This window comes from Dipodomys merriami, unplaced genomic scaffold (genome assembly GCF_024711535.1).
Source record: "Dipodomys merriami isolate MVZ:Mamm:240054 unplaced genomic scaffold, mDipMer1.0.p SCAF_11, whole genome shotgun sequence".
NCBI lineage: Eukaryota > Metazoa > Chordata > Mammalia > Rodentia > Heteromyidae > Dipodomys > Dipodomys merriami.
The window spans coordinates 42,906-55,296 of record NW_027202382.1 but is presented as its reverse complement, the minus strand read 5'-3'; the positions used below and the strand labels follow the sequence as shown (position 1 = coordinate 55,296).

The following is a 12,391-nucleotide window of genomic DNA, read 5'->3' as shown; positions in this document are numbered from 1 at the left end:
CATAGATCATACATAAGACTCAAAATTGAAAAATAGGGCTGGGATGGTAGAGTGCTTGCCTTGCATGCATGAGGCCCTACGTTCAATTCCTCAGCACCACATAAGCAGAAAAAGCCAGAAGTGGCACCATGGCTCAAAAGGTAGTGAGCTCACCTTGAGCTGAAGAGCGCAGGGACAGCGCCCAAGCCCAGAGTTCAAGCCCCAAGACCAACAAAAGAAAAAAAAAGAGAGATGAAAACATCTCCCTCCTACTCAGTTGCTATCCCCAGAAAAGACACCATCATGTGTTCTACAATTCCATGTTTGAGGCCATTTTGATTACCTGATCTTTGGCACTGGGCCTATTTCTCTTCTCTTTTTCTTTTGAAACCATAAAATCTTCTCTTTGTGTATATTTCTGAAATTGCATGCTACTGAACCTTAAGTGGGTCTCTTTCCAGAGTGGTGAGCAATCAAGGGGCCAGTTCAACCTTTCAACTCATATTCTTTAGTTCTGAGGTGTTCAGTAACCTCACTGATATTTATCTGTTTTCTTTTCATTATTCTTTCATTATTTCTATTCTTCATATTAGTCTTTAGGTTTTCTAACTGTTCTCTCTTATTTTCCTGTCTTATTTTCCTGTCTTTCACACTGATTTCTAGAATGTTTCTTCCATCTTCATTTTCAATGCTTTTATTAAACTTTTTTATTTCTACTTGTGTATCTTTTCATTTCTAATAGTTTTCTTTTTCACCCAGATTCTGAGCGTGAGAGCAAAGGTTTACAATTGTGGCCTTCTCTAGGAGGATATGGTTAAGTCATTTACTGAGAAATCCCAACATCAGTGTTATTAGATTTTCGTTCTCAGTTGGTCAGGTGACCCATAAAGAATTTCTCCAAGTTCCCACATGCAGCATAAATAGCTAGGTGCTAACTTTTGGGGTAGCTGGTAAAAAAAGGGAAATGGACAAGAATCTAACTAAAAGACTACTTAGAAAGATACAGAAATGGAGACAAGAAAAAGAAATAAAAAGAGTGAATAAGTTTAAATTTTTGTTTTAGTTTGCATTAGTTACAGAGGAGATTTCATTGCTATATTTCCAGACATGTTTAAAATATGTCCCAATCAATCTCACCCCTTATATCAATTTCCTTTCCCCCTTCTCCCCTTCCTACCTTCCCAAAACAATTTCAACATGCTTCCTTGTTCAATTTTCATAGCTGCAAACCATCTCTTTCAATCAAATTTATACCCTTTCAAAATATATTTCAAAATTATGCACCCTCTACTATACCTTTGTCTCTGAGTCTCTTTTGTAATTTGGTTCAGCAGTATATTAATGTGTATGCTATTTATTTATGAAAAGCAGTTTGTGATTTATTTATTTATTTATTTATTTATTTATGAAAAGCAGTTTGAGATCTCTGATCAGAATTAAAAAGAAAAGAGGGCTTGTATTGTAGTTAGTGCTATAAATAGTGCTTGCCTAGCCGGGCGCCAGTAGCTACTCAGCTACTCAGGAGGCTGAGATCTGAGGATCACCAATCAAAGCAAGCCCGGACAAGAAAGACCATGAAACTCTTATCTCCAATAAAACCACCAGAAAATCAGAAGTTGTACAATGGCTCAAGTGATACAGTGCTAGTCTTGAGCTGAAGAGCTCAGGGACAGCACCCAGACCCAGAGTTCAAGCCCCACAACTGACAGACAGACAGACAGACAGACAGTGCTTGCCAAGCATGCTCAACTGACTTTTATTCCCAGCACAACAAAAAAACAAAGCAAAAAAAAAAGCAAAGCACTTATGTGTGCATATTTTTAAAAGATAAAAACCTGTAGCCTTTTTGGTCTAACAGTATAAAAATACAGAATTTTAGAAATTTAGGATATTTTGTTCTTGCTAACATATATAGTTTTCATATGACTAAAAATGTGATATAGTTTTCTGAACTTAGTATGTCTGTTTAATGTCTTCCAATTGCATTCATTTTCCTGTAAATGACCATGATTTCCTGTAATGTATACATACATACAGTGCCAATACCATGTTTTTGTTACCATGGTTCTTTTTTTTTTTTTTTTTGGTCGGTCATGGGGGGCCTGGGAGCTGTCCCTGCACTCGTCAGCTCAAAGCAAGGGCTCTACCGCTTCAGCCACAGCGCCACTTCCGGTTTTCGAGTGGTTTTATTGGAGATAAAAGTCTCACGGACTTTCCTGCCCAGGCTGGCTTTGAACCGTGATCCTCAGATCTCAGCCTCCTGAGTAGCTAGGATTACAGGTGTGAGCCACCAGCGCCCGGCTTACCATGGTACTTCAAGATAATTTGAGGTTTGATATTATGTTTGGTGTCTGTGTCTGAATACTGTCTGTAGTATCTTTTTTCTGTTGCGATCTAGTTTAATTCCATTTTGGTCTGATAGAATATTTCAATTTTTTATATTTTCTCAGACTTGCTATATATTCTAGAAAGTCTTATGAGCTGCCAAGAAGAATGTGTATTGTGTTGTAACATCTGTAGATGTCTGATCATTTCATTTCGTCTACACTGCCATTTAATGCTGCCATTCTAGGATTTCTTTACTGATGTTTTTGTGTGGATAACCTATCTGTGAAAGTGAAATACTGAAGTCTCTCATTATTATTGTGTTATTATCTATCAAAGTTTGTAAGTTCAGAAGTATTTAATAAATCTGAGTGTGAGCTATTTGGTGCATATATATTAACAATCATAATATTTTTTCATGGATCAATACCTTCATTAATATGAAGTGACTTTGTTTCTTCAGACTAATTTTTAGCTTGCAATCAATAGTATCAGATATAAGTATGGCTAATGCTAAACACTTTTGAAGTCCATTTGCTTGGAAGGTCTTTTTTACCCATTCTTTTACCCCAAGCCATGTGTTTCTTATAAGCAACAAAGAGTTAGATCTTGCTTTAGATATTGTTTTTTTATCTAAGTATCCATTATGTTTTTTGAGGGTTTTGTTTCTTCGATTTTTCAGTCATGGGAGTTGAACTCGCATCCTGAGCATTTTCTCTGAGCTCTTTTTGCTCAAGGCTAGTGCTCTACCACTTTGAGCTACCACTCCACTTCCAGTTTTCTAGTGGTTAATTGATGGTAAAAGTCTCACAGACTTTCTTGCCCAGGCTTCCTTTGAACCACAATCCTCAGATCTCAGCCTCCTAAGTAACTAGAATCACAGATGTGAGCCACCAGAACCTGACTGGTATATGTCTTTTGACTGAAGAACTAAGATCTTTAACATTCAATGTCAATATTGAGAGAAGTATGCCATGTTTCCTGGCATTTTGGGGTTTTTTTGTCATGTTTGCTTCTTCTGCGGGTAATTTCTCCCCTAACTACCTTTTGTGGTGCTAGTTTGGAGGCCATAAATTCCAGTAATTTTTTTTGTTTGTTTGTTTTTTGGGTCCGGTCGTGGGGGCCTGAACTCTGGGCTTTGGGCACTGTCCCTCAGCTCTTCAGCTCAAGGCTAGTGCTCTACCACTGATCCACCTTCCCAGCCCAAATTCCAGTAGTTTTTGTTTATTGTAGATTGTTGTTATTTCTCAACCAATTTTAATGGATAGCTTCACTATGTAAAATAGTCTGGGTTGACAGTTGTCTTTTGGGTCTCGAATAATGTCTTTCCAAGTCCTCTTTGCATTTAGTTATCTGTGTTGAGAAATCTGCTGTTGTTACAATGAGCTTGTGATAGTAAGTTACTTGTTTCCTCTCTTTTGACACTTTCAATATTCTGTATATTTAGATAGCTTACTATACTGTATCTAGGAGCATTTCTTTTCTAATCTTGCCTGTTTGGAGTATATTTAGATAGCTTACTATACTGTAATTAGGAGCATTTCTTTTCTAATCTTGCCTGTTTGGAGTACGGCAGGCTTCCAGCACAAGGATAATACTCTATTTCTCAAACATTTTCTGCTATTATTTTGTTGAATAGGTTTTCAAAGCCTTTATTTTAATTTCTTCTTCCTGATCTATCCCTATCATCTGTAGGTTTAATCTTTTCACTGTGTCTGAGAAGACTTGTATGTCTCTTGTACCTTCTAAGCACTTTTGCAATGCTTTGACTGATCTAATTTATCTGCTCCAATCTTTTCCAATATGCCTTAGAATCCAGGGTATCTTTGTACTCTTGGAAGACCTTCTTTAACAATGGTAGTAGTAGGAAGCAAAAGTAATTTTGAAATTCTTTTTTTGTTGTTGTTGTTTTTTGGTCCAGTCGTGGGGCCTGAACTCTGGGCCTGGGTGCTGTCCCTCAGATCTTCAGCTCAAGGCTAGCGCTCTACCACTTGAGCCACAATATCACTTCCAGCTTTTTTCTTTTTTGCTTATGTGGTGCTGAGGAATCGAACCCATGGCCTCATGCATGCATGCAAGGAAAGCGCTCTACCACTGAGCCACCTTCCCAGCCCTTGAAATACATTTTGAAGGAGGATGAATACTTAAGTAGCACACATAAGGCCCTGGATTGGATCCTCAACATCATAAATTTTTTTTTTTTTTTTTTTTTTTTTTTTGCCAGTCATGGGGTATGAACTCTGGGTCTGGGCACTGTCCCTCAGCTCTTCAGCTCAAGGCGAGCGCTCTACCACTTGAGCCACAGCACCACTTCCGGCTTTTTCTGCTTATGTGGTGCTGAGGAATCGAACCCAGGGCTTCATGCTTGCAAGGCATGCACTCTACTGCTGAGCTACCTTCCCAGCCCCATAAAAAAAAATTTTTTTAAAGAATCTAAAGTAGGTAAGTATTCACAGAATTGCCAGATTTTATACACACTCAGCAAAGTCCATCAAAGACCAGGCAATGAACCAAACCCTCCCTTTGATCCTACACAAATATATACATCAAGGAATGCTATAGAATAATGTTACAGCCCTAAACATTAAAACAAATAACAATATTCTTTTTTTTTTGGGTGGGGGGCCCGGTCATGGGCCTGAACTCTGAGCCTGAGCGCTGTCCCTCAGCTCTTCAGCTCAAAGCTAGCGCTCTACCACTTGAGCCATAATGCCACTTCCGGCTTTTTTTTCTGGTTATGTGGAGCTGAGGAATCGAACCCAGAGCCTCATGCATGCAAGGCAAGCGCTCTACCACTGAGCCACCTTCCTAGCCCCAAAATAACAATATTCTTACCACGAAGTTTTTCTTGGATCCTGTGGGCTTCAGCTAATCGCTCCTCAGCAGCTCGTCTTCCAAGGCCAGCTTCCTTTCTAGCAACAGCCAGATCATATTCCAGACTTTGTCGTAATGCTTCTCCTTTTTCAACCTCAGACCGCAGCTTGGCAATCTGGCTCTCATAGCTTGACAACTAAAAATAAATTTGTAAGCTTAACAAATAACATTAAAACATGTTTCGAAGATAGTGAGATCATGTACTTAAACATTTAAACTTCTTAGAAAAACTTGATTCCATACATTTGTAAGAATTCACAAATTTGTATTTTCTGAAACACTAGAAATATTATTATATCAAATGACATTCAGTAGTTTCTTGCTTTAGAGGGAGAAAAAAAAAAAACTCTTAAAGCCAGGCACCTATAGTTCATGCCTGTAATCCTAGCAACCCAGACCTACTTTATGTAGAAGACAAAGGCTCAAAGCCAGCCCAGCAAAGTCCATGAGACTTCCCTCTCCAAAATAAGTAGCAAAAAGCTTGGCTAGAGGTAAGGTTCAAGTAGCAGAATACAAGTAAACTAGCAAGCTTAGCCAAAAACATTTAAACTCTCATATGAATTGTTATACAAATAAAGAAAAAACATGCCTTTTAATGACAAGCAAGTACTTAAAGTACATGAAACATAAGTAATTAAAACTTATTTTCTCAGCCAGGCGCCGGTGGCTCACCTATAATCCTAGCTACTCAGGAGGCTGAGATCTGAGGATCACAGTTCAAAGCCAGCCCAGGCAGGAAAGTCCATGAGACTCTTATCTCCAATAAACCACTAGAAAACCGGAAGTGGCGCTGTGGCTCAAGCAGTAGAGTACTCACCTTGAGCTGAAGAGCGCAAGGATAGCACCCAAGCCCAGAGTTCAAACTCCACAACCAACAACAACAACAAAAAAAAAAACTTATTTTCTCTACTTCTATTCTGTAAACATAATCACAAAGAAAACTGCATCAAAGTACAATTTTGTTTGGGGGGGGGCAGGGGATCATGGGGCTTGAACTCTGGGCCTGGGTGCTGTCCCTAGCACTTCAGCTCAAAGCTAGTGCTCTACCATTTGAGCTATAGCACCACTTCTGGTTTTCTTGTGGTTCACTGGAGGTAAGAGTTTCACAGACTTTCCTGCCTGGGCTGGATTTGAACCACAGTCCTCAGATCTCAGCCTCCTGAGTTGCTAGTATTACAGGCAACACCTGGCTAAAAGTACAATTTATTAAACATTGTCTATATTATTTTTTGTTGATTATGACATCAGTGGCAAAACATATAGTAATAAAAGTGGCAACTCTTGGGGCTGGGAAGGTGGCTCAGTGGCAGAGCGCTTGCCTTGCATGCTTGAGGCCCTGGGTTCGATTCCTCAGCACCACATAAGCAAAAAGAAAAAAGCCAGAAGTGGCACTATGGCTCAAGTGGTAGAGCACTAGCCTTGAGCTGAAGAGCTGAGGAACAGCGCCCAGGCCCAGAGTTCATGCCCCACGACTGGATCCAAAAAAAAAAAAAAAGTGGCAACTCTGCAAAAATCATAACAAACTACTAATATGTGATCCTCCATTAACAATTATGACAGAAATAGGTCAGAGAGAACTAGATGATTTAAAAGATCCTTTTTCTAATTCTAAAATCATATGATTTAATCAATGATTCATATTAAATACTTATGTGGTAAGCACTGTGAAAGATACAAACCAAATGTTACAGTACTGAGTCAAGGAATTAAATGCTACAGAAGGTATATAGGTTCAATTTTATAAGAGTACCTCACAAAATCCAGTTAAACTGCTTACTATATCAGGCTATGGTCTATCTATCCATCAAATAAAGAAAAGACAAAGGGCTGTGTGAAAGTAGTTCATGCCTATAATCCTAGCTACTCAGGAGGCTGAGATCTAAGGATCATGGTTCAAAGCCAGCAGGGGCAGAAACGTCCCTGAGACACTTATCTCCAATTAACCACTCAAAAAAAACAGAAGTGTTGCTGTGACTCAGAGGTAGAGTGCTAGCCTTGAGAAAAAAAAGGCTCAGAGACACACCCAGGCCCTGAGTTCATGCCCCACAATAGACAAAAAATAAAAAAAATTTAAAAAGAAAAAAAATCACCTTATTGATAAATTTAAGGTAACTCTAATACTTTGCTCCAGCTTCATTCCATTACTCCCTGCCATTCCCTCACCTCTCATAATACTAAAGTAGTTAGCACTGGATCTTCTCTTGTGTTAGTTATTTTCCTTGTTTGCTTCAAATCCATCCAAATCATTTTCATTTTCTCTACACAGACATTCTCCCTCTTTTTTCAGGTTGTAAATAATTCTAAATAGTTCCTCCTTCCCTATTCCTTGATCTCTCCTAATAATTCTGGCTTTATGGGTTACTTAAATGTCCACTATGTGTTTCTTTGGATCTTTATATCAATACCCCCTACTGATGTCTCCAATGAAGTTCATTGGTGCGGCTTCCATTTTTGTGATCGAACTTCAATAATAATACTCACATCTTGGAATCAGAAATGGTCTCAAGATGGGTTTCTGACATTGGGGGGCTGACTTAGGTAAGTCTAACTATAGTGAAGATCCTACAGCAAGAAACAGGAAACTAGCAATCCACAATATACAGCAGGACCACAGATAATTAAATTATAATGCAAAGCTGTTTAGGATGAAGGGCCATTTGAAACCAAACAGTTGGAAAATGAAGTAGAAAAGCAACTCACCATTATTGCATTATCTTTGCCAAAAGGCTAAATATTACTAGACAATTTGCAAAAACAATCTCAGGGATTCAAGAACACAGCTCAAGATAGACAAAAAGTCAGGTACTAGTAACTTACATCTATAGTCCTAGCTACTCAGGAAGCTGAAACTTGAAGGAAAAGTCTGCAATTAACCAGCAAAAAGCCAGAATTAAAGGTGAGGCTTAAGTAGTAGAGTGTCCAGCTATGAGCAAGCAAGCCAAAGAAGAGTGAGAAGCTCTAAGTTCAAGCCTCAGTACTAGAAGATACTCAGAAAACCCAGAAAATTTCATGGTGGCTTTTAAAGAATCTCTTATATTCTGTAGCCCCAGAACATACAAGTTCAAGAATCAGACTCTAATTATGTTGAACACTGAATTATCTTTAATGGTGAGTCTAACCAAATTTCTTCTAAAAAGTTTCAATTTGGAGATAACTAGGGAAAAAAGGACCTTGGTTGAGAGCTTTCAGAATTACATAAACCTAAAAATTGTGAACCCAAGCATCTCCAAAATAATTTTACCCATCCCTCCTCTTTGAAGTAACTAGCCTTCTACTGCTCAAAGATTTATTCATGACTACAAGAAGCAGCTGACCTATGAGTGTTTCCAAAATCCACCTGCACTGCTGCCATTAAAAACTTACTCAAGGGCTGGGAAGTTGGCTCAGTGGTAGAGCTTGCCTTGCATGCCTGAGGCCCTGGGTTCGATTCCTCAGCACCATATAAGCAAAAGAAAAAATCCGAAGTGGCGCTGTGACTCAAGTGGTAGAGCGCTAGCCTTGAGCTGAAGAGCTGAGGGACAGCACCCAGGCCCAGAGTTCAGGCCCCACAACCGGACCCAAAAAAAACCTTACTCAAATCTCAGTTTCTATAGGAGAAATGCACAGCTGACACTAGAGAAGACAACATATATAACAAAAGAATTGCATTCTTACTTTTTTTTTTTGGTCATGGGGCTTGAAGTCCAGGCTTCATCACTATCCCTCAGCTCTTCAGCTCAAGGATAGTGCTCTACCACTTGAGCCACAGCACCACTTCCGGTTTTCTAGTGGCTTATTGGAGATAAGAGTCTCTTGGACTTTCCTGCCCAGGCTGGCTTTTAACTGTGATCCTTAGATCTCAGCCTCCTAGAACTATATTATAGGCATGAGCCACTGGCACCAGCTTGGCTAGTTATTTATTTTGTATAACAGCTATCAAGAAAATACAGGTGGGCCGGGCGCTGGTGGCTCACGCCTGTAATCCTAGCTACTCAGGAGGCTGAGATCTGAGGATCGCGGTTCAAAGCCAGCCCGGGCAGGAGAGACTGTGAGACTCCTATCTCCAATAAAACCACCAGAAAACCGGAAGTGGCGCTGTAGCTCAAGTGGTAGAGCACTCGCCTTGAGCTGAAGAGCTGAGGGACAGCGCCCAGGCCCCATGACTGACAAAAAAAAAAAAAGAAAAGAAAAGAAAATACAGGTGGGGCTGGGAAGGTGGCTCAGTGGTAGAGCACTTGCCTTGCATGCCTGAGGCCCTGGGTTCGATTCCTCAGCACCACATAAGCAAAAAGAAAAAAGCCAGAAGTGGCGCTGTGGCTCAAGTGGTAGAGCGCTAGCCTTGAGCTGAAGAGCTGAGGGACAGCTCCCAGGCCCAGAATTCAGGCCCCACGACTGGACCCCCCCCCAAAAAAAAAAAATACTGGTATTTAGACCTTATTAAATGATTATTATAGGCCAGTGTTGAATTCAGTTTGCACTTACCCATCCAAGCAGATTGTTATAGCTACCTTATTAAATCCACATCAATCTTACACAGGTTATTGCTAACATAAAATTAGTAAGAATGCACCAGGCATCAGTAGCTCATGCTTGTAATACTAGCTACTCAGGAGGCTGAGGTCTGAGGATCATAGTTTAAAGCCAGCTAAGGCAGAAAAGTCCTTGAATCTCTTATCTCCAGTTAACCACCAGAAAACCAGAAGTGGAGCTGTGGCTCAAAGTGATAAAGCACTAACCTTGAACTAAAAGAGCTCAGAGACAACACCCAAGTTCAAGCTCTATGACCAACAAAAATAAAAAATAAAAACTAGCCAAGATTATATATCTTATGAATGGAAGGGTCAAGAATAAGTCATGGTCTATGTACTACACTGAGCTGATTAGGCTGAGCTTTAAGAATAAATGAGACCTAGGGCTAAGGTTGCAGCTCAGTAATAAGAGTATAGCCTATGGGGGGGAGGGGGGAGGCTGGGAAGGGATGTGAAGGGTAAACAAAGGAGGAGGCTGCAATGCTTGGTAAGAAATGTACGCATTATCCTGCCCACGTAATTGTAACTCCTCTGTACAGTATGTTCACAAATAAAATTAAATTAAATTTAAAAAAAAAGAGTATAGCCTATCCTTGGTCTCCCAACATAGCAGAAAAAAATGAAAGACTTAAATAGAGAAAAAAGGAGAAAGAACACAAAAGACATAAGCATATATAATCATGAATTGTCATACAAGAAAAAAAAATACTGTCCTTCATAAATGTAAATACATATGTATGTATGAAATATATATATACACTAGTAAGATATAACATAAAAAGAAACTAAGATAATTTCTTAATTATACTATAATTCAAAATTATATACTCAAATCTACTTAAAAGATTGCTCCATAATTGAGACCATAAGGAATATACATTATGATTTCAGAAATGTCTAATTTAAGTGAGGCATGAGGGTACACGTCTGTAATCCCAACTCACAAAGCTGAGGCAGGAGTTCAAACATACCCTGTCTCAACAACAACAAAAAAGTCTAATTTACAAATCCTGTAAATATTAGACACATTCATCAATTAAAAATTTTGTCAAGTCAAACACTTTAATTCAAATACACCTAGCCAGGTGCTAGTGGCTCACACCTGTAATCCTAGCTACTCAGGAGGCTGAGATCTGAGGATCATGGTACAAAGCCAGCCCAGGCAGGAAAGTGCATGAAACTCCATAAACCACTAGAAAACCGGAAGTGGCACTGTGACTCAAGTGGTAGAGCGCTCGCCTTGAGCTGAAGGGCTGAGGGATAGTGCCCAGGCCCAGAGTTCAAATAAATAAATAAAATACACCTAAAAAGCATACAACCATTTGTTAAAGTTCTACTTTGATATTACTATGTAATGCTATTATATAAAAAATTATCTATAACCAGACACTCCTGGCTCATGCCTGTAATCCTAGCTACTCAGGAGGGTGCAATCTGAGAATCACAGATCAAAGCCAGCCTGGGCAGGAAAAGTCTGTGAGATTTTTGTCTCAAAAAATGGGCTGGGAAGGTGGCTCAGTGGTAGAGTGCTTGCCTTGCATGCATGAGGCCCTGGGTTCCATTCCTCAGCACCACATAAGCAAAAAGAAAAAGCCGGAAGTGGCGCTGTGGCTCAAGTGGTAGAGTGCTAGCCTTGAGCTGAAGAGCTGAGGGACAGCACCCAGGCCCAGAGTTCAGGCCCCACAACTGGACCCAAAAAACAAAAAACAAAAACAATAACTATGGGGGGGGGGGGTCGCGGGAGGAGGATGGGAAGAAATGGGAAGGGGAAACAAAGGAGGAGGCTACAATGCTTGATAAGAAATGTACTCATTATCTTGTCCATGTAATTGTAATCCCTCTGTACAGTATTTTCACAATAAATAAATAAATATCAGAAAACCAGAAGTAGAGAAGTAGCTCAAAGTGGTAGAACATGAACCTTGAGCAAAAAGAGCTTAGGGTCAGTGCCCAGGACCTGAGTTCAAACCCTACAACTTAATATAGATATAGATATAGATATAAAAACATATTCTTCACTACAATTTCCTTTTGTTGTTGTTGTTATTGTTGTTGGTTGTCAGGCCTGAACTCTGGGCCTGGGCGCTGTCCCTCAGCTCTTCAGCTCAAGGCTAGCACTCTACCACTTGAGCCACAGTGCCACTTCCAGCTTTTTCTGCTTATGTGGTGCTGGGGAATCGAACTCAGGACCTCATGCATGCAAGGCAAGCACTCTATCACTGAGCCACCTTCGCAACCCTACAATTTTCTTTTAAGCAGAAGAATGACAGAGAAGTAAAAGTGAAATATGAAGTTTGTCATGTGAACGTGAAATTCATACATTACTTAAAAGAAAAAACAAAGTCTACCTCTGCATTATGTTTAGTTGTCATGTCTAGTTTTTCTTTTTTAGCCCGATGGAGTTTCTTTCTGAGATCAGTAGTAATATCTGACTCTGTTTCACTCTTAAGCATTTGTTTTACTTCCAAAGAAGCATTCTTCAACCTACAAAATAAGGTCATAATAAAATATAATTCTCATAAAACATTTCACAGCATTTCTGATATTTCTGGAAATCTATTTTTCAAAAACACAGGGAACACATTGCAACAATGAGATGTACAAGTCATTATGTTGAAAAACGAGCTTTACAAACTTGGTTGGGGGGAAGGGGGGTGGGGGGAGGAGGGGGATGGGGAGGATAAAAAGGGATGGGAAGGGGAAAC

At 39.7% G+C, this 12,391-nt stretch overlaps 1 protein-coding gene across 7 annotated transcripts in view; it reads right to left on the bottom strand.

Moving 5' to 3' along the window:
- The window catches only part of Ccdc171 (coiled-coil domain containing 171), a 316,277-nt gene that overhangs the window by 273,917 nt on the left and 29,969 nt on the right, over window positions 1-12,391 (bottom strand). For all 7 annotated transcript variants that reach the window (XM_070007659.1, XM_070007650.1, XM_070007684.1 and 4 more), the window contains 2 exons: window positions 12,035-12,170; window positions 5,140-5,314 (listed from right to left, as the gene is read on the bottom strand). In XM_070007659.1, the coding sequence (XP_069863760.1) occupies window positions 5,140-5,314; window positions 12,035-12,170 (311 nt within the window). The remainder of the gene's footprint in view (window positions 1-5,139; window positions 5,315-12,034; window positions 12,171-12,391) is intronic.